This window comes from Gracilinanus agilis, chromosome 2 (genome assembly GCF_016433145.1).
Source record: "Gracilinanus agilis isolate LMUSP501 chromosome 2, AgileGrace, whole genome shotgun sequence".
In the NCBI taxonomy this organism is placed as follows: domain Eukaryota; kingdom Metazoa; phylum Chordata; class Mammalia; order Didelphimorphia; family Didelphidae; genus Gracilinanus; species Gracilinanus agilis.
This window is the reverse complement of record NC_058131.1, coordinates 654,086,792-654,113,022: the sequence shown is the minus strand read 5'-3', so window position 1 is coordinate 654,113,022 and position 26,231 is coordinate 654,086,792. Positions and strand designations below refer to the sequence as shown.

At 36.1% G+C, this 26,231-nt stretch overlaps 1 protein-coding gene across 1 annotated transcript in view; it reads right to left on the bottom strand.

Moving 5' to 3' along the window:
• Positions 1–26,231, bottom strand: part of FRMPD2 (FERM and PDZ domain containing 2) — a 165,046-nt gene that overhangs the window by 26,559 nt on the left and 112,256 nt on the right. The window contains exons 25-26 of the mRNA XM_044660226.1: positions 8,360–8,528; positions 3,264–3,474 (exon numbers count right to left, since the gene is read on the bottom strand). Coding sequence (XP_044516161.1) covers positions 3,264–3,474; positions 8,360–8,528 — 380 coding nt within the window. The remainder of the gene's footprint in view (positions 1–3,263; positions 3,475–8,359; positions 8,529–26,231) is intronic.

Below are 26,231 nucleotides of genomic sequence, written 5' to 3'. Positions count from 1 at the left end.
TCTTATCCTCTAAGAGCAATAGGCAACTTCCCAAGATGATAAGTTGCAAAGGGAGGTGCCTGGCTGAATTGGCAGAGGAAATTCCTCATAAGGAGGATTTGTAAAATCATAAAACTAGCCATAAAAAATTATGTCAATACCTATAGTACATATCCCATAGGGCTATTGTTAAGCTGAAGTGAAATAATGTGTGTAAGATATTTTATAAGCATATAGGTGGTACAGTAGTGGATATACCTAGCCTCAGACACTAGCTGTGACCCTGAACAAGTCACTTCACCCTGCTTGCCTCAGTTCCTCATCTTTAAAATAAGATAGAGAAGGAAATAGTAAATCACTCCAATATCTTTGCCAAGAAAACTTCAAATAGGATCATAAAGAGTCTGACAAGACTGAAACAAATGAACAACAAAAGATGTTTTACAAATTGTAGAGTGCTAGATAAAAAGCAATTACAATTATTAGCTAACACCTTAATAACTCTATTTAAAAAGGAAATAGCCTACTTCTTGGAGATATCTTGTATAATCCATACTCTGCAGTCTCTTCAAGTCTAAGATAGGCCTATGTCACCAGGGGTGATCAGCAAACACTCATGGCTTAGTGTTTTAGAATTTCTGCTTAGTGTTAGTAGAGACAACTGGCCCACAGAGAGTTGGCTTCTGAGTCAGGAAGACATAGATTCAAGTCCTTCCTCTGATAAATACTGATTGGCTGGTACTTAAACAAATCATTTAACTCATAAATCACAGGCATCTCATTAAGTCTAGAAGTTGAAGAAAAAGATCTGAACTGCATTGTGAGAAAGAGTTTCCTCTCTAGGATTTCCCTCCATCATTGAAATCATAGGTCCAATAAAAGAGAAGGAAGGTATTGAATAGTGTACCTTCCTCCAAGACTGTCATGAGGAGCCAATAAAATAATGCATCTAAAGGTGTCCATAAACCTTCAAGCATTATATAAATGTCAAAAATGTTTTCCTTAAGTACCAGTCTAGAAAACAGTAAGAATTACTAAACAAAAAAATCAAAATTTGTGTTGGTGGTTTCTATTACCTCGTTTTCATCTTCTAGGGCTGACCAGAAGCTTGGCAGATTGTAACATGACTATATTATAGATCTGGAGTGTGAAGTAATGTAGGAAGTCATTTAGGCCAACTCCCTCACTTTGCAGATGAGGAAACTCAGACCCAGAAAGGTGAAAGGGTTCAATCAATTTGAAATGCAGGTCACCTGGGGCAGCTAGGTAGCACAGAAGATAAAGTGTCAGGTCTGGGGATGGGAGAAAGAGAAAGAGAAAGGGGAGGGGAGGAAGGAAGAAAGGAAGCAAGCAAGCAATGAAAGAAGGAATGAAAGAAAGAAGGGAAGAAGGAAGGAAGGAAGGAAGGAAGGAAGGAAGGAAGGAAGGAAGGAAGGAAGGAAGGAAGGAAATAAAGGAAGAATGAATCCTTTTCCCTGGGCCATGCTTGTTGCCTGGATGTATCCCAGCCTGTGAAAAAAGTTATTTCCTAGACCAGAGAAGATGACTTACTAGACTACAAAAAGGCAACTTGTCATACATAGCTAGCCTGATTCAAAAGCATTAACTTGGGAGCCAGAGAGTGCTTTCGTATTATAGATGAACATCATAGAATGGCAAGCCAGAGGCATTATTTAGGTTAGTAACAGCAAAAGAGGCAGCTAGATGGTGCGGTGCAGTTGATAGTGTGCTGGGCTTGAAATCAGGAATACTCATTTTCCTGAGTTTAAATCTTGCAAGCCTCAGACACTGTGACCCTGGGCAAGTCACTTAACCTTTTTTGCCTCAGTTCTTCATCTGTAAGCTGTGGTGGAGAAGGAAATGGCAAGCCACTCCAGTATCTTTGCCAAGAAAATCTCAAATAGGGTCACAAAGATTCAGATAAAACTGAAAAGATTGAACAACAACAAAAACAATGAAAAGATTCTCCAGGCCATTGGAAATTAGTCCAATACATTCAAATTGTTAGTCAAGTCAAGAGTCCAATAAACATAACAGAAGATAAAAGATAGAAGTGGAGTAGCAGCAAGAGTTCAACAAAATAAAATTATTAGTTATTGACCTGTATTCCTGCTGCTTTATACCTGATTTTTATGTTTTTATTAATTTTTATTTTTTCTAGATTACATGTATATACAATTTTTAATAATTTTCTGACATTTTTCAATCCACGTTTTCTCCTTCCCTCCCACCCTTCCATCCTCCCCAAGACAACAGGTAATATGACATAGGTTGTACATGTGCTATCATACAATACATAATTCCATGTTCCTCACACTGTAAAAGAATATATATATAATATGTATTATTTTTATTAGAGAAAATTCATAGAGGAAATGATATCTTCTTTTAGATGATATATCCCCTTCCAGGAATCCTATGTTCCCATACTGGCCTAGCAGCCAAGATACCTACACTTGATCTAGGCTATTTGTAATTCTCTAGTAAGTTCTTTTGTTGTTGTTTTTCTAGCTAGTGAGAAGGCATGAATCCTGAAATAGCACATCTTTGACCCTTTTGTATTTCTTTCCAATATTTGAAGATAATTCTGATGTTTTCCATCATTGAAAATTGCAAAAAGCAATTGAGGGAAGCCTTAGATAAACATACTTTTCAAGTTATTGCCCGTCCCCTAAATCTGTTCACCTTTCCTTACCATCAACTTAATTTTACTGAAAGATGATAATTTGGCATCACATTTGAAGGCAGAGTTAGACAATTTCTACCAACAAGCTTAGGAAATTCTCAAGATAAATGAATCTTTGGTCATATTATGTAGCATTCTGGTGATGATTGCTCCTTTCCTTTGAAAAATGCCAGCTTATCCCATAGGCCACCAGAAGAAAGTTCACTTTTTCTCTAGAATTATTAGATCTGAGTTTGAGAATCTGTATTATCTAATTCAAATCACTTCCCTGCTGCAATACCAGCCTCCAAACAAGGAAACAGCAAGAATCTTTTTATTAACACTTCTTCTCTTCAGAGTCTGCCATTTTGTATTCCTATGAATTACAACACAACTTATTTTTAGATGGCATCCTTCACACCAAATACTGCCACATGTGAGTCAGTTATTAAGGAGGAAGGTTTAAAAGTCAATCTGGAAGACATTTCTATTTTCTCTTCCCTCTCACATTGGGACATATATGTGACTATATAAAAATAAATTGCATTAAGCCCAATACCAGAAAAATCCAGAGAGTTAATGACTATTTCTTTCAAACTACAGGGAGATATGAACTTACCTCACTGCTCGGATGTGGACTGTGTGACCAGCTGCCTCACATACTTGCAAAGCTTCATTCAGACTGCAGCCCTCCATCCATACTCCACAGACAGATAATATTCGATCATTTGGCTGAAGGCTCCCTTCTCTGCTGGCTGGTGAACCTGGCACAATTTCCAGAACATAAATGCCCTGTACTTCACCTTCAGCATCTCCTGTTAGCTTCAACCCTACAGTAATGAAGTGGGAAAGAAGTGAAATTTAAATTTGCAGAGCTACACCATGACTAAGAGGTACAGAAAAAGGCAAGATGGGAAAGATAAAAAGTGCAGAAGGGCTCCTCTTATGGAAGAAACCAGATAAAGAACAGGGCAGTACAGAGAAACAACCTTTAGGGACACCTCAGTGCAGTTAGCTGTCTTTGATAAGAGCTGAGCATGCTGATAAGGAAGGCTCAGAGCACTTCCTCATGTTCAGAGTAGCAAAATTTGGTCATTTTCCTCTTTTTCAAAGTGTCTCAGTATTTCTACATCCACCTCCTCATTACTGATGACATCTCTAATTCTTAGGACTTAGACCCCTCTCCACAGTTAACTTAAAGGATTCAGTGACCCATTGTGATAGCAAAATAAGATGATAGAGAAAAGAATATTTTTCACATATAATAGATGCAAATAGGGCCTTTGATTTTTAATTTCTCTCAAAACAGTCAAAGGAAATAATAATGTACAAGAATGGCTTCAATCACACAATAAGATCCATGAAGGATTGATAAGAGATGGTCAAGAAAATTTGCCAAAAAGAAGCTTCAGGGACTGGAGTAGGAAGAAGTACAAACTGCAGATGAAAAGATGCTGAGAATAAGTATATCTAGTTGTGAGAGTTGGTTTGGAGACTGTCTTACCCACTAGTGAGGATGTATTGTATATTAGAAATTGAGTAGTTTCCTATGTCACAGAGAAATTGAGTTTTCAGGGCTCATTTTCAGACATATGAAAGAGAACTCTTTCTAAGACATACATCCCTTCTCATCTTTTTATTCTTCTCCTACTGTCTCATAGACAATTTTGAAACCTGTCCATTCACTTTACATTTAACTTCTTACATTCTTCTTTCTACTTTCATATAAATTTCCCTGCTCCTCACTATAATACTAATCTTTCTGGGTCTCGGGTTCTTTATATGTAGAATGACTAGATTAGAAAAGGGTCTCCAGCAACTCTAATGTTCTAAGACTATGTGATGACATAGTCAAGGGGAAAAGAGACTAGTTACTCAATATAATAGCAAATAGTGCAGGGCTCTGTCCTTGGTTCTGAAAGAGCCACAAAGAGAAGATATTGCTCTCTGCTTATTCATTCATTAATTTCTATTAAAAGGACCAAGGAAAGCTTCATTCTTGGAACACATAACATTTGAACTGAATCTTAAATGATGGGTAGGATTTCAACAGCAAGAAATTAGAGAAGGGGAGCATGCAATTACATAGAGAGGAAACTAATACATATAGGGTGGAAATAAGCATTCATTAAATGCCTAATATGTGCCTGGCACTGTGCTAAACACTTTAGAAATATCATATTTGAACCTTACAACAACCCTGTCAGTTAGGTTCTACTATTATTCCATTTTGCAGTTAAAGAAAGTGAGACAAATAGAAATTAAATGACTTGCCTAATCACACAGCTAGTAATTGTCTAAGACTATATTTCAACTCAGATCTTTCAGACCTCATGCATAGGTCTTTACCCACTGTGTCACCTAGAAGTCTCTGTACCATCTACATATCTGAGGTACCTAAATCAGGGGGTTACTGTGAGACTCAATGTGCTAATACATTCAAAGTACTCTGCAAATTTTTAAAAACTTTGAAAACATTATTATTCATGTCAGAAGAGGACAGAACATTATTTCATTTTGTTAAAATTTTAAGTTTTATTATTATTGTTATTACTATTATTGTTTTTACATCACATTACTTTCCAAAGATCCCTCCTTCACTCCTGGCCCCAGATTTGATCCCTCACTTATGCCAAAAGCAGTCAATCCAAAACAACTGATACAATGTTTGCTTCTAGTTATTTATTCAATATTTTACCTTAGTAGTTCTTAACCTTACTCCTGAGAGGAGAGTCCTGTGTTGGGGGGGGGGGCATTTTTCCAATTGCTTAATTTTACAGAGGATTAAACTAAGGTCCAAATAGGGTGGAGTGACTTGTCTAAGGTCCTAGAGTTAATTCCATCTTAGAAGAATCAACTTAATTACATCAATTACCACCTACTATTTATTGAAAGAAAACTACATGCAAAGCATTTTAGTAAGAATTAATGGACAGTCTTTCAGGATATTAATGATATTAAGAGACAGAGGCTAATAGGATAATAGATGACAAATTATACTTAACATGGAGAGGTAAATTCTTCTGTTCTTCAAGGGTTGATGTAGAGAGGAGGAAGAGTCAAGAAATATCACTTGTAACTTTGAAGAGATTCACAAAAAGCTTGGGCCATGTTGATTAGTTTGGAGGACAAAAGGAGGAAGCAGTTTCCTGGCATGTAGGAATGTTAGCAAGGAAATGGAAAATGTTGAGTACCACAACCTAGAGAGAAAGCCTTGGGAAGAAAGTTGGGGTTTTCTTTTAAACCACAATCCAGAAGAGAGGCTTAAGGACTGGTGCTGAACCTGACTAGAGATAAATTCATCTGCTCAGCCTGAGTTATAGTCAAAGAATTATGAGGAAATCACACCCAGGAGATCCTTGGGCATACAAGAGGGAAGGGGAAAGCATTCATCTTGAATTTACATCCACTCATTTCTCTTCCAGAATGAAAATAAACAGCTCAAGTTCTCAGCCTCCCAGCAGCTCCAAAGTTGTGATAACAATGATAGATGTGCTTCATTGCCTTATTCATTAACTGCCCTAACCTTGAAGCTTTGGATAAGGTGTACCAAGGAAGCAGGTCCTAATTCTGAGAATATTTCAAACCAGACTTCACAACTTTATGATTTTGACTTCTCCCCATTTTAAAAACTGATAATTTTTGTCATTATATATATATATATCATAATCATCACCTAGCATGCTTTCCACTACTAAGCCCCCTATCCTGGCACAAATAAGCAAAACCAATTAACAAAGCAACCCAGTTTGAAAATGTATAAGACATTTTGCACCCGTAGACTCCTCTTTATAAAAAGAGAGAATTTTTTTAAGGTGTGGGAGGCTAACAATGGGTAAATATCACTGAACTTGTATTAAGCCAATCTGAAAGTCCTGGATCTGGCACTTGCTAACAGGGCAGGACGAGCTCTCCCCAGGCCTTAGTTTCCCCATTAGTGTCATGAAAATGCTACTACTTTCTCTATTAACTTCTTAATAACAAGTTAACCTATTTACCTAGGATGGTTGTAATGAAAGGTCTATGAAAACCACAAAGTGCTAATACCAGATCTAAGTTGCTAAAGTTATAACTATTGCTATTAGTAAAATATTAATATGGGGAGGCAGGAAACTAGGTGACATGATGGACTTTTTTCTATCTTTAATATAAAAAGTTCAGAAAATCAGAAACTAAAGCACCTACTGATGTTTGTTCAATCTTTTATTTCTTCATTCTACCTTTTAGAACCTATATAAATATCTGTGTCTTTTTTTTCAGTAAGGATAGAAAGGGCAGACAAAAGCTAAACAACTTTTTCCTAAGGAAGGGAAGGTTAAATGCTTGTGGAAGTAGGGGTAGTGATAGGGAATAAGCAATTCTATAGCACTTGCTATGTACCAGGAACCGCACTAAGTTAAGCTTTTCATATATTTCCTTATGAGACTTACAACAATCCTGTGAAGTAATTGCTTTATCATACCCATTTTACAGTTAAGAAAACTGAGAAATCAGAATTTAAGTGACTTGTTCAGGATCACACAGCTAGTAAATGGCTAAGGCTAGACTCAGGACTTAGTAATTCCAAAGCCAGTGTTCAGTGCACTGCACCACTTAGCTTTGTGAATATTCTTCTTCATCACTGTGGGCTTCTTGGCATGCTACTGAATAATAATAATAATTAATTATTATCATAATTAGTAGCTAGCACTTGTAAAGTATCTATTAATTGCCAGGTACCGTGATAAATACTTTACAAATATTATCTCATTTGACCCTCACAACAACCCTGCCAGATAGGTGCTGTTTTATACATGAAGAAATTGAGGTGAACAGAAGTTAGATGACTTCTCCAAGGTCACATAACTGGTATGTGAAGCAGGACTTGGGTTCATGTTATCCTGACTTTAGACTTAGTACCCTATTTATTCACTGTACCATCTAGTTATATCATTTCTGGAGTAGTATCCAATGGATACCAAGAATAAAGACATCCTCAGCCGCTTTCTAACTTAGGATCACAGAGCCATAAAATCATAGACTTAGATTTGGAAAGGACCTTAGAGGCCATTAGTCTTCATTTTACAAATGAGAAAACTGAAACCCAGAGAAATTAAGTGAATTGTTCAAAGTCAGACAAATAGTAATTGGCAGAGTGGAGATTTGAAGCCAGGTCCTCTGACTGAATTGCTTCTCTCCTATTTCTTTGCTAAACAGAAATTCAACTGGGAAGTACCATAAATGAATCCACTCTGACATATTTGTACAAAGAAATAAGTTATCTCATGCTATCATAAAGTTTAGCAGCCAAAAGAGTTCAATGAGACATATTTATGAAAGTTGTCCATCTAGAATTATGGTTGTTGGTGAGTTGAGGTCACTGTTTGAAGTCAGCAATATTAATAACAGATAATATTCATTGAATGCTTTAAAGTTGACAAAACACTTTACTAGATTTACTCATTTGAATCTTACAATAAAGCAGTCAGGCACTAGCAGTTTATTATCCCCATTTTACAGATAAGGAAAAGGAGGTTCCAAGAGGATCATTAACTTGCTCACAGTCACAGAACTATCAATGTCTGCATCAGGATTCAGATCCTGTTCTAACTGGCTCCCAGTTCAGAATGCTATCTGCTACTTCATGTTGTCTCTCTTGGTACCAAGAAAAGACATAATACTGTTGAAATAAGCTCTTCCCAAGCAGAGCTGTGTTTTCCATAAAGGTTCACCTACCGAGCTGCCCATCACTATCTTTCACAAGGGCTATTTCTGGAAAATCTTCTGGTCCGAGGAAAACTGAGGGGTCTTTCTTTGAGTCAGCCACCATGTTAAGTTCAGAAGAAACATCAGGCAGGAGGAGCATGTTGGTGTTGCCACAGGAGATCTCATTCTCTCCATGCCCCTAAAACAACAAGCATTTCTTAAAATGATGACCCATTTCATGCACTGAAAACATCCTGCTCCCAGGTTCTGTAGAACTAGGCAATGGATTTGGCCTTGAAAACAGACCCAGACCTTGACCACTCTCATCCTCATCTGTGAGGGCACAACTACTCTGACTCACTTTCTCAAATCAATCCCAATCATACTCTTGCTACATCTAACTACAAAGCCTTCTTGTGCTCATGCCCTAATCTTATTCAAGCACACACACTTACCCTACTCTGAATTCCTCAGTCTTTAATCTCATATGAACACACATCCAGAATACATTCTTTCCACAACTATTTTCTCCCCTTCCATATTAATGTGGCCGACCAGTCTCCTCCCAAAGTCCTAATCAACATACATTATCTCTGAGGCAACTTTGGTCCTAAAGGTACCTACCAGATCCTCCCACAAAGCTACTTTCTGCTTTAGACATCCTCACATGGGTGGAAGATAAGACGGAAATCCTTGGGGCACATATATGTGCCTCTTTTTTCTTCTCAACTATACCACACCCAAGAACCTAATGTCAACCAAATGAATAATATATAGGAAGTAGTTTCCAGCAAAGAACTATACTGGTGCTGGGTGAATAAATGATGAAGTCTAGACTCTTCCCTCCCACACCTAAGCTATACTCTGCATTATATTCATATTTGAAGTCAATGTAGTCAATATATAGACCACTCCATCATGTAAGACTTAGCATCCCCCTCTCCACAGAAGGTAATTACATACATGTATACATACATACAAACAAGACATATAAAGACACCTAGGATATTTTTACACACTCAAGAACAGACTCATTATCTCAGAGGCACAATGAGAGAAAAAATATTACATGCATTAATAAGATTTCACTGTGATAATCTCTTTGAAGAAAGTTATTCCATTAGAAAGTAAGATAACTATTTAATATTGTGTACACAAAAATAGACATGTTTCTATTCTTGTTGTCTTTAACTAACTGGTCTGGATTGGTTATTTCATTGGGGAATTGTTGATAGAAATGTTCTCTGGGGGAGAGAAGAGGGGAGGGAGACAACATGAATCATAACTTTGGAAAACTTATGTGCAAATTTGTTACTGGAACAAAATAAAGATAATTTTTTTAAACTGTCCTCTATCCAGCACAAGGCAAAGGCTTACTGACAGCTTGGAGTCTTAGAGTTAAGTTGTTTGTCCATAGTTGCAAAGTTTGATCTGTTAGAGGCTAGAGTTGAATCTAGTTCTTCCTGACTCCAAGGCTAGGTCTCTTTCTCTGTCCGTGGTGCCTTTAGTATCTATATATGTGTATTTGTTTGAGGTTGCAATTCCAATCATACATTCATTTGACTTCTATGATTCTTTCCCAGAGCCTTAGAATCACATTACCAACTTCAGGCCTCTGAGCTATAACAGTCACTTTATTAAGAATGACTTCTCTCCTTAAGTAGCTCTCCAGTTTACTTTATGCTGTTGTGAAACCATAATTAATCATTTCAGACCATGTCAAAGGGACCTGACTTTCCTATTAATGGCAGCCTACCACATTCAAAACCTCTGTTACATCTACTATATTAACTTTTTGCTTCATATTTCAGATAAGAACTAAGTCTTTTACATGGAGAGTGATTTGAATTACAAATTTTTACCCTCCATATGTGTCTGCCTACCATAGTCCTTGGAGACTAGCTTAATTATTTGTAGCAAGTGAAGCTTCCCAGATGAAGACTAGAAATATTTAGTACAAATAAAAGAAAGTGGAATTTGAATGACAACGGAATGAAAACTAGTATGTTTTAGTAACCGTTTCAAGCGTTAGGCATTTTAGTACATAGTGTTCTAGGTCCAATGTGTTTTTTTTTTCATTTCTTCACAATTCAGTGTTTTTTCTAATTTTGGACCACAGATTAAAGGCTCTTTACAAGTTGTTGCATGCCTCTTGTTGAATACAGAACTCTAACATCCAGTGCTCCTGACCTAACTCACTTTTTATAAAGCTTTTCTTCATCCCCTACTCCCAGATTCTCATCCCTATATTTTCTTACTACTCTAAAGTAGTAATCATCAAAACAATCTGGTACTAATAAAGAGAAAAGTGGATCAATGGATTAGACTAGGGGTAAATGACCTCAGCAATCTAGTGTTTGATAAACCCAAAGATCCCAGCTTTGGGGATAAGAACTAACTATTTAAAAACTGCTGAGAAAATTGGAAAACAGTATGACAAAAATTGTGTTTAGATCAAAATCTCACACACTTACCAAGGCAAGATCAAAAGGGGTATAAGACTTAAACGTAAAGAGTGATGTTATAAGTAAATTAGGGGAACATAGAACAGTTTACCTGTCATATCTATGGAGAAGGGAAAAATTTATGACCAAATAAGAGAACATTACAAGATGTAAAATGAATAATTTTGATTATATTAAATTTAAAAAGATTTTAGTGCAAACAAAAACAATGCAACCAAGATTCAGGAAAATTTTATAACAAATTTTTCTGATAAAGGTCTCATTCCTCAAAAATATAAAAAACTAAGTCAAATTTATAAGAATCTAAGTCATTCCTCTTTTGATAAATGATCAAAGGATATGAATAGGCAGTTTTCAGGTGAAGAAATCAAAACTGTAAATAATTACATAAAAACCGTTCTAAATCCCTCTTGATTAGAGAAATGCAAATGAAAATAATTCTGAGGTAACACCTCACATCTGTCAGATTGGCCAATATGATAGTAAAGGAAAATGATAAATGTTGAAGGGAATGTGGAAAAATTGGGACACTAGTGCATTGCTGGTGAAGCTGTGAATTGATCCAACCATTCTGGAGAGCAGTTTGGCATTATACCCAAAGGGCTATAAAAGAATATGTGTCCTTTGATCTGGTATACCACTACAATGTCTGTATTGGATTTTTTTTAAATGGGAAAGGATCTGCTTGTACAAAAATATTTATAGCTGCTTTTTTTGTGGTGGCAAAAAAATTAGAAAACTAAATGGATGTCCTTCAATCAGGGAATGACTGAACAAATTGTGGTATATTGTGGTAATGGAATACTACTGGGATATATGGAATAATGAACAGGTTGATTTTAAAAAGAATTAGAAGAACATACGTGAACTGATGCAGAGTGAAATAAGAAGAACCAAGAAAACATTGTATACAGTTACAACAATATTATGGAATGATCAAATGTGATCGACTTTTCTACTAAGAGGAAAACAATGATCCATAACAATTCTGACAAAGAATGCTATCCACCACCAGAGAAAGAACTATTGCTGCAGGATTACAAATGAGAGTGTATACTTTATCTCTTGTAATTTGGGTATATATTTTGGGATTTTGGTTTTATAAAATTATTCACTTATAAAAATGAATAATATAGAAATGTATTTTTGTGATAATACATGCATAATCCAGATTGAATTGCTTAACAGATAAGGGATGGGGGAGAGAATAAGGGAGGGAGATAATTTGGATCACATAACTTTAGAAAACATGTAAATTTGTAACTAAAGAAAAACAAAATAAATAATAAAATAAACCCAAAAAATGATATTAAAAAACAGAAAATCAAACTAGCTTTAAAAGTGGGTATAGAGAGGGGTAGCTGGGTAACTCAGTGGATTGAGAGCCAGGCCTAGAGGCAGGAGGTCCTAGGTTCAAATCTGGCCTCAGATACTTCCCAGCTGTGTGACCCTGGGCAAGTCACTTGACCCCATTGCCTTCCCTTACCACTCTTCCACCTATAAGTCAATACACAGAAGTTAAGGGTTTAAAATTAAAAAAAAAATTTTTTTTAAAAAGTGGGTATAGAGATCCAGCAAATAGATAGATGAGCAAGATTAAAGTAAATGACGGGAGAAAGAAGAAAAAAATATGAGTAAGCAACAGAAATAAAATAAATTACAATTGACAGCTTCTCTCTCGGTAATGAAAAAAGAGCAAATGGAACAGAGAAGAACCAAGCAAAAATACAGAAACTCTAGCGAATTGGACCCAGACTGTGGAAAAACTCAAAACACAATTCAAAAAACAATTAAGAGAGTGGGGAAAGAATTTAAAAAGCACAATAAATTATCTGTAAACAGAGGCACATGAACCAAAACAAGAAAATAGTGTCTTGAAAGCCAGAATTGGCTAGCTTGAAAAGGAGGCAAGTGAAGTGAAAGATGACCTACAAAGAAAAACAGACCAGAAGGAGAAAGATGATCAAAAAGTCAGGGATGAAATCCAGTCTTAAAAAATTAGAATCCAACAACTAGAAGCAAATGACTTCGCAAGGCAGCAAGAGTCTATAAAACATAATCAAAATGATGAAAAAATTGAGGAAAATATGAAATAACTCATTGATAAGATTACAGATCTAGAAAATAGATGTAGAAGAGACAATTTAAGATTTGGACTACTGGTAAATCATGACAAAAGTAAAAGCCTGGACATCATTCTACAGGAAATGATCCAAGAAAACTGCCCCAATATTCTTGAACAAGAGCAAAAAGTGGAGATTGAAGGAATCCATAGATCACCTCCTACATTTAATCCCCAATTGACAATGCCCAGGAATGTTATAGCCAAATTCAAGAACTACCAGACCAAGCAAAAGATACTACAAACTGCTAAGAAGAAACCATTCAGATATAATGGAGCCACAGTTAAGATAACACAGGACTTGGATGCATCCACACTGAAGGACCAGAAGGCATGGAATATGATATTCCAGAAAGCAAGGGAACTGGGCCTACAACCAATAATCAATTACCCATAAAAACTGATATAGTCTATATTCTTGCAGGGCAAAGTATGGTCATTTAATAAAATAGAAAACTTCCAAGCATTCATAAAGAAAAAATATGACTTAAACAGAAAAGTTGATGTCCAAACACAGAACTCAAGAGAATCACCAAAAGATAATTAAGAAAGGGGGAAAAACCTTTTTTAAGGGACTCAGTAAGTTCAAATGAGTTGTATTCCTCCTAAAAGAAAAGAATCATCTTGGCAATATATTTTGTATATATATATATATATATATATATATATATATATATGTATGCATATATACATGTATAAAGAGGATAATACTAAAAGAAATAGGAAAAGAAATAAAATTAGGTAATTTTATATTTCATAAAGAAGTGCATGGAGGGAGGGGGAAGAAGACCAATGGAAGGGTAAAAGAGGTTGGAGACAGTCTCCGAGAAAATTTTAATCATTAGAGTGGGAAGGGTCAGAAAGGTTCAAATGGAAGGAAAATCTCCTATAAGGATGTTTGGGAAACTGTAAATATTATTGTACAGCCCCAAGAGGTCCTACAGATGGAGGTGAGAAGCAATAGGAGGTATTGGTGAATGATAAGGATAAGTTTACTTAGGGGCTGCTTCTATGATCTAGCTGCTGCCTATGAATTGTATTGAATCTGCTAATAGGAATAAGTAGTTCACTTGTTCCCACCTATTACCATTGACTAATGAGGGAGTGATTGTTTCCCCCAATTAATAATCAGATTGTATAATAACTTCAAGGGTAATAAACCTTGATCTCTATTTCTGACTTCGATTTGTTGGATTAAGCCAGAAGGTCAATAATTATGAAGTTTGCCTTCAATAGTTGCCAGTGGATCTCTGACTGACAACTTCCTTTGGAACTCTGAGAATAAACCAGGTCTGTAATGGTTTCTTATATCAACTAATTTAAGGGTGACAAATAAGATAAAGGAAAGGTTGGGATGAATAATGAGGAAAGAGGAATTAAGGATGAATCCTAGACCTTATCTAATATATTGAATGTATAGTAAATCTTCAGTATATTTAAAATAGTTAATATCTTGAAGCCTGCTTGGCAAACTGCCTAGATTGCTTGATGATTATCTCAGTCCACAATGATTTTGCTTTTTGTATTTGATCTTGTTGGTATTTAGATTGGTATATTGGTGTTGATTTATAGATGTTGTTTAATAACTGAAACTGGATGCTGATATATACAGAATAGTCTATGAGCAGTTTAGGCACCTAACCTAGCTAAGAGACAATCCTGAGAAGACCCTGTCCTCCTACCAGAATCTCAAAATTGAGACCCTGATGTTCCGAGCTTTTCTGCTTTTATAGCCACATCTCAACTGACTTTTGGTCTCATGCCAGCTCAGATGCCCTCACTGCATTCTGTGTTCCAACCTAGTAACTGGCAATCATGCTGGGCCAAAATGGCTTCTTGCAAAAGTATTTACACTCTAACTCCAAACTCAATCATCATCAGCATCAGCAACAGCAGTAACAACATCATCAACATCATCAACATCAACATCAACACCAACATCTAACTATTTTTGGTGGGTGGCCTAACCTAAAAGCATACTATGCAGAGTACAGAATGAGAGCCAAAAGACCAAAACTCTAGGCTTTTGTGCCTCTATGTGTCCTTTGGGGTAAGAAGAAAGCCTTCTTTTTCCTGGACTCAATTTCCTCATTTATGTGTAAGGGAAGCTTACCTGGACCCTGCATTAAGTTAATCAATTAAGTCAAAGAATGAACCAGGTGTAAACAAGAGGGGGAAAAGTGAGTATTATAAGGCTAAGGGGAGAACTATTCTGCATATGAATGACACAACTGACCTCTTGAGATCATAAGCACTGTCAACAGTTAGTGAGATAAAAAGAGCAATAGAGATGACTCTGAAGAACACTAGTATGTAGTCTGAGCTCTGAAAAATCTGTTCCACAATGAGAATTGCAGCCTACCTTGGACAGATCATTTTCTGGGTCTATTATCTCCTCCAGATCTTCCCATTCATCTTCACTATTGCCAGATTCCTCAATTGGCAAAGATATAGAGTGAGGCCCAGATGTGCAGAATGATGGTTGAAGAGTAGTCCTTGAAGGTGCTTCCAACAATTCTCCATAGGAGAGTGGAGTTGCAGTTGTAGTATTTATGGTAAGATATTCTTCACCAACAGGGGTGGGAGAAGGAACCTCAGGAAGACAGTACTTATGGCATTCATCATAATCACACCTTTCAAATTCAGGGCTTAAAAAAAAGAAATTTATGTACTCTCCAACATTTTATGATCAACTTCTCATTCAACATTCATAATACTTAAGTATATTAACCTCAAAAAGAAAAAAAATTATGTCTGTGTGGAACAGTATTCTAGAATAAAATGTGATGGCGCCATATGGCACAAAGCATTATTCCTATAGTCAGAACAACCTCCAAGTTAAAATCTATCTTTAATACTTACTAGTTCTGTGACCTTGGTCAAGTCACTTAGTTTCTGTCCACTTCTATTTCCTCAAATATAAAATTAGAATAATAATAGTGTCTACATCCCAGGGTTGCAATAACAATTAATTGAAATTATATTTATAAAAATGTACAGTTTCTGGCATTTAGTAGATACTACTGTCATTATCACTATGATTAATTACTACTACCACCACTACTATTATTCTCTTCCATTTTGACTCCTATGGTAATTGAGTCTTTCTTGACTTTTCACACAGACACACACACAGACACACACAGACACACACACACAAACACCCTTCCTAATTTCTAATACTTCTCCTACCAAAAACATGTAGTTTGTATATTGTAAAAAAGGACCTGCAGAAGGAACTCAGAAAATCTTAGAAAGACTTATATGAACTGAGGCAGGAGTGAAGTAAGCAGAAGTAAGGAGAACACTGTACACTCTGACAGCAATATTACACAATGGACAACTCTGAATAACATTATTATTCTTAGCAATAAATAATCCCATATAGTCCCAAAGAACTCATGATAAAAACTGCCATTTGTTTCCAGATAAAGAAAAGATGGAGTCTGAGTCCAGAGTAAAGCAAACTTTTTTCAGATTCTTTGTTAATGCTTTTGTTTGATTTTCTTTCCTCAAAAGGATAAACATGAGAAAATGTTTTACTTAATTGCACATGTAGTATCTATATTATATTGCTACCATTTCAGCAGAGAAGTAGGGAAAATAAAGGGGAGGAAAAAGGGAGGAAGAGAATTTGGAATTCAAAATTCTTCTTGAATTGTTGGAAACTATTTTTACATGCTGTTAGGAAAAAATTAAATTTCATTTTAAAAATAAATTTATATAGAATTTTAAAGTTTGTTTATGTAAAGGAATAGAATTTCAAGAGATTAAAGAGTTTTCCTATAAATACAGAAAAGCAAAGGATCTCAAACTCCTTTTAACAACAATATTTTTTTTCAAAACTCTCCAAGATCCCTTATGGAGAAGTCTGTAGATAAGTATAGTCCTATGAAATAAAAGCCAGCATTTGAGAAACAATAACTCATTCTGAGAAATGCAGCAGGAAGACTTTTCTATGAAGCCTTTGTTTGGTGAAAGAACTGAAAGGTTTATAAGAGCAAGAGAAGAGCCCAATGGAGAGGTTTCCTGGGATCCCTTTTATTTAGAGAGTCTTTACTGAGACCTTACAAAGGACAAAGCAGTTAGAAGTGACAAAAAGGAAAAAAAGAAAATATCTACAAGAAAAACAAAGTGACAACTCAAAATCAGAAATAAAGCCCTTTCCAATTGCTGGAAATTATTGAATTTGAGGGAACAGTAGATAGAATGTCCGTCTTAGAGTCAGGAAGACTCATCTTCTTCCTGAGTTCAAAACCAATCTCAGACACTTACTAGCCATGTGTCCCTAGGCAGAGCACTTAATCCTGATTCACTGTTTCCTCATCTGTAAAATGAACTGGGGAAGGAAATGGCATAGTACTACAATATCTTTGCTAAGAAAATCCCAAATGAGGTCATGAAGAGATGGAGGTGACTGAAAATGACCAAACAACTCAACATCACTGAATCTGAATAACTTTTTTCTATATATAATTTTCCTTCCTCCTAATCCTCAGTTACTGTCTGCTTATTGAAAATGCATACCCAGAGTCTTTCTCCTTGCCACAGCGCCACACAAAGTTTTTAAGAACTTCATGAACTATGCTCCTAGAAATCAGGTATTGATTTTTTTCTTTGTATCTCCAGTATTTAGGATAGTGCCTTTTGTGCATTAAGTTCCTGATAAATATTGAATCCAATTGATCGCAATCAGTTTAATTTATCCAAGGTGTAACCCCAGTCCCAAAGCTCATTAGTATGGGATTCTCTCCTTATTGGTGGAGATTAATGCTCTCATCTTCCTCAGTGGGCAGGGCTTTATCAGTGAGGAGAGAATCCCATACCACTGGATTTGGGGAATTGGGTTTTACTTTTCCTTAAATTTTCATAAAATTAATGTGCCTCACAAATGGAGAACAGTATTATTTTTCCAATCCAAGTTTCTCTGTTCAACCTGACATCATGAGTAAGCCTTACTCTTTTTCTAACTTTTTAATGATTTACTATTCATGAAATTGAGCATTGGTACAATTAATTTTCTTTGCAGTTATTTACACTTAAATATAGGAAATTCACCCACATAAAATAGCATACCAGTTTTTCAAGCACTTATTACATCTGAATCACTGAAAAAAAGTGATTCTTAGTCCCATTTCTTCTTATATGTTCTCTTGGTTCTGTGGGTTCTGCTTTCCTCTACTACATAGAAATTAGAGTTGCTACAGAAACTACTTGAGTATAAATGTATACCTACATGTAGATGTAACTGTGCATTTTTTCTTGTCATACCTCCTTCATATGATTCCTAGACAGAACAAGGAGGGATATACCCAAGTTATAGATAAAGAAACTGAGGCTCAATAGGTTAAATGACTTGTGTAATGTTACACAGCTAGTCAGTGGTTGAGCTAAAGGATAAACTGAGTTCTTCTGACACTAGGATGCTGCTTTCCAGTGGCATCAAGATGCAATGAGTATCTTTATACATCAATGTAGAAAGGGAAAGTTATACTGGTTACTGATTCTTCACACAATATTTCTTAGAGTAGTACAGCTAGGTCCAAATTAATATGAATAATGAATCCCCTAAAATGGTGGTATTATTCAAATTCACACCACATAATTCTGTTGGGCTTGAACCAATTGTAATAATTTACATAATCATAACTTTGAATAGTGTGAATTCAAAGACACGTGACCACTTTAGGGGATTCATTATTCAATCTAATCAGGTCCAGCCTATAAAGAGCTTTTTCTTTTCAACAACACTTTAAAGGGGGGGGGGACCTTCCCAAAAGGTCTGCTTTGATATTTTATCACAGTAAAGAGCTGACCTTAAATTCTTGATAATAATAATGACAATAGCTAGCATTTATATGGTACTTTAGAGTTTCAAAGCATTTTATTTATGTTATTACATTTTATCCTCATAGCAAACTTGTAAAGTGGGAGTTATTATTATCCCCATTTTACTGATAAAGAAACTAAGGCTGAGATCAGAGGTCACTTCAATACATTTATTAAGCACCTACTATATACCAGGCAGTGTGATAAGCACTGGAGATAGATAAAGGCAAGACAGTCCCTGTCCTCATGGAGCTTACAACTTAATGGAAGGAGACAACAGGCAAACAATATATAAACAAACTACATCCAGGATAAATTGAAAATAATCAAAAGGGAGGGGTCTGGAGTTAAGAGAGATTTGAAAAGGTTTTCTTTAGAAGGTGGGAAAATCATCAGAAATTATCACCAAATCCATGGAAGGTGATGGCATTGCTGAGTGAAATGGTATAGAGTAGTGGTTCCCAAACTTTTTTGGCCTACTGCTCCCTTTCCAGAAAAAATATTAGTGCCCCCTAGAAATTAATTTTTTAAATTTTAATAGCAATTAATAGGAAAGATAAATGCACCTGTGGCCATCGTTGCCTCCCTAGATCACGCTAGCACCCACCAGGGGGCGGTGGTACCCACTTTGGGAATCACTGGTATAGAGGGAGAAGAGAAGAAGATGAGTGTGGAATTCATTAGATATTTTTTTTAAAGCAAGGGTTATGAAATTGAGATATTTGGTTGTATATATATATACACAAACATATATATATATATATATAATTCTCTTTGTGGTTTGCTGTGTGTATGAAAATGGAATATAACTCCTGAGATAGGTGACAGATCACTGAATAGGGTGTTAATTCATATGTAGGCTTTTTTCTGCTTTTACTCATTCATTCCATGATGAACCACTATTTGATAGCACCAAACAGTAAAGGAAGAGAAGAGATTCAGTCAGCTTATGTTTTAAAAAAAGAAAAATTAATATCCCTAAAGCTGATTCTTATACAGCACAAAGTGTCCTTGCCTTTATGTCCTCATTTCCACATCTAACTTTTCAAACTGGATTTTTATGATTTTTTTCCCTTTCAAAACTAAATTAGAGAATGATTGATGTGTGAAAGATTAGTGAGCAAAAAAAAATGTTCCCTACTTCCTTCAAATTCCTGTTCCCAACCTGCCCTTCCTTTCCTTTCAGCAAAAAGCATCAATTCCTACCAAGAAGACTGAGGCCATTAAATGGCACATCCTTCCTCCTCTCCGACACAACCACTCAATTTTTTTCACCAGTCTTTGTCTCAGATTCCTCTTGTCTTAGAAAAAAAAGTAGTTGCTTTCCCTCATTCCCAAAGCTAAATGTTGTCCCATTGACTCCATAACCTCCCATATTCTTATAAATAAGATTTATCAATTATTTCATTTTCTTCAACACCTTCAAAAGCTCTCTCTTCACCTGCTTCTTCCTAGATAGCTACAAACACACTTTTAATTTGATTTAAATCAATAAATATTCATTAAGTGACCACTATGTGCTAGGCACTGTTCTACATGCTGGGGATACAAATAAGGAAAAGAAAAATAATCCCAGCCCTCAAAAAGCTTACAGTCTGCTAGGGGAAGACAACAAACAAAAGGAAGTTGGAAAGGGCCAAGGAACACATGGAGTGCCCAGCATGGGGAACATCTGTGGAGTTCAAATCAAGCAGAACTCCAAGCAGAAAGCAAAGTGAGCTAGAAAGTCCACATCCTGCTTTCTATAAAGGAAAACTTTGGGAAGAGTTTAGTGTTCTGCCCTCCACCCAGAGAAAAGAGGAAGTTGAGGGAATAGAGAGGTGTCCTCTCTGTGCCATTCCATAAGATAGATTGAAGGAACTAGGGATGTTTAGACCAGTAAAGAAAAGACTTAGGGAGGGCTATTTAGGGCTGCCCTAAAATATATTAAATTCTGTCATGTAGAAGAGAGATTTGATTTATTCTGCTTGGCTTTGAAGGGCAAAACTAAAGAAATGGGTACAAGCCACAGTCAGATTTCAGCTTAATATGAAGATGAATTTCCTAACTGAATTTGTCCAAAAGCAATTGGGCTGCCTCCAAGTACCAGAGGATTTGTTTGGGTAGAGGTTAAATTAGTTTCTTTAAACTTGGAGATTCTATGATCTGATGAATAATCCCACTAAATTGCCTCAGAAAAGTCCCTTTGTACCTGAAGAAGGAGTAGGAAGGAATACAGGCTCTTTTTTTCATTATAATGAAATGAAAAAAAAATCCATCATAGGACCAGAGTTCAAATTCCAGACCTTCCACTGACTAGTTTTATGACCTTGAAAAAATCATTTATCATCATCATATCCACAGCCAAAGAGTGAACTGTTAGAGTCTGATTGTAGAACAAAGCATGCCACCTTCCATTTTATTTTCCTTAATGAGTTTTTTTTTATTGTATGTGTAATAAGTATCCTATGTCACGGCATTCACAAAATAGAAATATATATATGTATATATATTGCATGAAAGCACTAGTATAACATATTAGACTACTGACTGGAGAGGAGGAGGGACAGAGGGAGAGAATCTGAATCATAAAATGTCAGAAAACAATTGTCAAAAATCGTTTCTGCATGTAATTTTTAAAAAGTAAAATAAGAAAATCATTTAATCTCTCTGAACCTTAGTCTTCTAACCTGTAAAGTAAATGGCCTCTAAGATTCCTTCTAGGTCTATAGCCATGATCCTATGATCTGAACACATGGAAGTGCTTTTTTTAAGGAGGAGAAACATCACTGTGTGCCAGAGGGGTAAAGGACATAAAAATATAAAATTTCCCTATCCTAACCTGGATTTGGGAGTTTGATACTCTTGAGAGCAGTCAGGCAAATCCTTCAATCAAGGAAAGATTTTGTGAAAGGAGAGGTTCTCAGGAATAATAGAAATGGGGCATCGACTCATAAGATGATGCCTGAAACCTGGCACCGCATCACAGAATCTGTAAGACAGTGAGAAGAATATGTCTGCCAGAAAGGGAAACTGATTCAAAGAAAGTACAAAATATAGTGGAGTTTTGGTTTTGGAGTCAGAGAACCTTGGTCCAAATCTCGGATCTTCTACTTTTGTCTTTCTTTGTAACCCCAGTGTTTGGCACAATTCCTAGCACACAATAAATATTCATAAATGATTTTTGACTGAACTTTGTGATCTTGGGCAACTTTTCTGGGCCTCATTTTCCTCCTCTGTAAAATGCAGGGATGAGATTATATTTCATTAAAATTCAATGGATAGAGGGTTAGATTTGGATTCAGGAAGATTGAGTATAAATCTTGGCCTTAGAAACTATCTGTATGACCTGGACAAGTCACTTAACATTTATTTGCCTCAGTTTCCTTATCTATAAAATGAAGATAAATAATGCCTACTTCCTAGGGTTGTGTTAATGATCAAATGAGAGAATAGTTATAAAGCCATTAAAGTGCCATATAAATGCTACTTGTGATAAGGAAAATGAGGACAATGGTGATGATAGGAATGATGATGACCATGATTTCTGTGTCCTAGTTTAACGTTGCCTGATAGCAACACCTCGTACCATTTGATGGGAGTAAACATCACAGATTCTACCAAAAGGAAACTATATGAAGATGAACCATAAGGAATTATAGTTAATGTCTCCTCTTGGGTCCTACTTAGTAAGCAGTGCTAGAGAAGCCATGCCCAAAGCATTGCCTAAGATGGCCTGATGGGAGCTGGGGAGCACTATAGGAAAAGCTGTGCGTAGCAACAGCAGCTGGGAACACCCATGTGGAACATTCCTCTCCCTTCCTCTAAATGCTTAACACTCTATAGAGACCTCTGGGAGAAGGGCTGCTCATTGGAAGGTGTCTCTTATTCATTATGAGTTCTATTGTGGATTCAATTTTATTTTTCTTCTACTTTTCTGCAAATCATCCTTCTTTAATTTCCTGTATGGTGTGCTTTTGAGTGGAGAGTTCACTTCAGGATACTTCCTCTCAGGCAATGATTCCCCCAAGTTGGCAATAAGTCAAATAAGTTAGAAAATCTCTTGAGTCGTTCATGTAATGAGATGGTCTCTGAAGCAAGAGACACATAATGCTGAGGGTCCAAGTTAGCATCCAGAAAATTTCCATGGCATAATCAGGACATTTATGTATCAGAACCCTTTGGCATCTGTGCCAAGGATTACTCTCCAGGACTGTATACTTTAGTGATGGAGCAGTTTGTATTTAGCTGCTTGGCCAATCCTTACAGAGTAGGTTATTCTGACTTTTAAAAACCTCACTTTCAGTACCTTCTAATACGGGTACCTTCTCCAGAGTGATGAGGATCCCAGAAGAGGAGCTGAAAATTACATAGGTTTGGGTTTTAATTTACTGAAATTTAATGTAATTGTCCTCTTAAAGTTAGATAGGAACAACCTCAAAAGCTACTTCTTGTTTTGAGGGTATCCTTAGAGAGAAAAATTAAGTTGAAATTTCTTGGACATCTTTTGTAAAAAGGGAACAACTGAAGATCTTTGATCAATGTAGTCAGTGATTCCATAGCACTAAAAATGAAAAATCGAACTCATATTCTAAAAGGGAGCTAGAAGATGGACTTTATATGAAAAAGAAGAGATTTAATTTTGGATACAGACAATGTGACAATGTTTTGTTTAACTGAATATTTTGTTTAACTGAATATTTGTTCAGGACACTAGATTGGGAGGAATCAGGAAAAAGGCTTCATGAAGGAGGAAACACTTGAACTGAGTATTTGAATAATTCAGCAGGAATGAGGACAGAGGACATTCCAGGAACCAGGCACAGTTCATACAAAGGCTCAAAGTCAGGAGATGGAATGCTATGTGCAAGGAACAGCAACAAGGTTGGTTTGGCTAGAATAGAGGAGCATAATGCCTGATGTTCCTGGAAAGGTAATTTGGAGCCAAGTTATTAAGAGTTTGAAATGCGAACCAAAATAGTTTGAATTTAATCCTAGAAGTGATGGGGCTCTAAGACTAGCTGCTATAAAGAGATTTTCCTCCACTGATCTCCATTGCTTGGTACTAGGTTGGTGCTTAATGAATGTTGATTGATTAATTGATGCATCTCCATAGACTGGATGTAATGTGGGTTTCTGAAGAATCAAGTCCTTTAACCCCATTTGCCTAGTCCTTGTCCTCCTGCCTTAGAGTTGTTACTAAGACAGAAAGTAAAGAAGGTCTTTCTGAAATTTCATACAATGTTATTCACACTTTTAAAATTTTCTTGTTTATACAGAATATACAGATAAGTCAATAAAACATTATTCAAAAAACCTGAAAAGAGCTAGGAGCTCTCAGACTAGAAAAACTGGCTTATAAGCAATCTATCCCAAAAAGAGGAGCTCATTCACCACCTCATGTGCAAAAGCTGAATGGTTCTGTCCAAACAAACTTCCTTTTTGTTCTAAAGAAACTTCCTCTCCATCCCAGATGAATACAAAGTTGGGAGGGGGGTGTCTGGTGACAGGAGCAGAGAACAAGCTCTCAGAGATCACACTAGGCTTAAGAGTATTCAAGCTTGGGCTCAACAACAGATTGTGTGTTGATTGTCCATGGATTAATGTAGCTAAATTCAGATGCTCCTTACCACAATGTTAATCACTAGATGCTAATCTTTCTTCCGTTCCTAAAAGCTGAAACACATAGACATTTGTGATGTTTTTTGCAGGTAGGAGTAACTAGATCAGTGAAGTACTGGATGTTTGAAGCATTTAAATATGTGTAGAGTTTTTAGTACATTAGATCCCTTTGTCAGTCAGTTCATGAGCATTTATTATTCATCCACTATGAGGCCAAACACTGTGCTAAGTCCTGGGAATACCAAGAAAGAAAGAAAAAAAAAACAATCTCACAAACCATATTCTCAAGAACAGTTAAATGGCACCCTGGGTCAACCCCTGGAACTGGAGTCAGAAAGACTGGAATTCAAATCCAGCTTCAGACACAATAGATCTATGAACCTAAGAAGGTAATTTAACCTATTGCCTCAGTTTCCCCATCTGGAAAATAAAAATAATAACAACACTACCTCTCAAGATTATTGTGAGGATAAAACAAGATAATATTTATAAAAGTAATATTTATAGTATTATAAACCAAATATTTGTAAATATTAGTATAATACCTGGTACACAGTAGGTATTTAATAAATAATTGCTTTCTTCCTTCTTTCCTCAAGATGCCCACAATCTAATTGGGGAGATTACATGAAAACAATGATGTAAAAAAAGCTATATCTAGAGTAAATTGGAGATAATTATCAGAGGGAAGGCACTAGCATTACTGGAGATCCCACTCTCTAATACAAAGAGAGATTTTAGCTTGGGCTTGAAGGGAGCCATAAAAGCCAAAAGTCAGGGATGAGGAGGAAGAGACTTCGAGGCACAGGGGACAGTCAGTGAAAATGCCTGGATTCTAGAGATGAAATGTCTTGTGTAAGGAGCAAGGACATCGGTGCCACTGGATCACAGAGTATGTGGGAGAAGCAAGATGCAAGAAAATTAGAAAAGGAAAAGGTGCCAGGCTGGAAAGTATTTCAATATCAAATAGGGTGTTAGGAAGATTAATTGACAACTGGGTGGAATGTGGCCTGGAATGGTGAAATACTTAAGGCAGGGAGACCAACAAAAAAGCTATTTCAATAGTCTCAGAAAGAGGCAAAGGGCACCTGTACCACAGTGGTGGCTGTGTAAGAGAATAGAAGGGGGCAAATATGAAAAATATTGCCAAAAATGGAGTGTCTCTTGTTTATTGATCATTCTAGCAGAATCCAAAGGCTTAGATTTTTGTTGTTCAATCTTGTTGAAAGAATATACATGGTAGGAGTTAGAATTTGACACTTTGTAACTACAAAATATTCAATAAATATTTATTAAGTGCCTACAATGTGCCATACATTATGCTAAGTCCTAGGGATAAAAAAGGGGCAAAAGACAGCCCCTGGCTTCAAGGAACTTTCAATTTAATAGGGGAGAAAACATGGAGGAAAATTTCAAATAAAAGATGGATCTTTTATTATATAATATATTATATAAATAAAAAATCTTAATTGGGACTTAAATAACCTTGGGCAATCACTTGACCTCCCTAAGCCTCAATTTCCTTATCCATAAAATATGGATAATAATTTTTATACTATCTATTTTAGGGTTGTAATCAGGAAAATACTTTTTGGAGACACATTATGCTATAGAAACTTACATAATAAACATTTAATAAGCATATACTATGTCCAATCAATCATTTTGCTAGGTGCCAGGGATATGATTATATAGAATGAAGTCATGCCCATTCACAAGGAGCTTACATTCTAATAGAGAAGACACAGACAGAAAGAAAGGAGAGAGAGAGAGAGGGATTAGATAGACAGATGGAAGAATGGAAAGAAAGAAAGAAAGAAAGAAAGAAAGAAAGAAAGAAAGAAAGAAAGAAAGAAAGAAAGAAAGAAAGAAAGAAAGAAAGAAA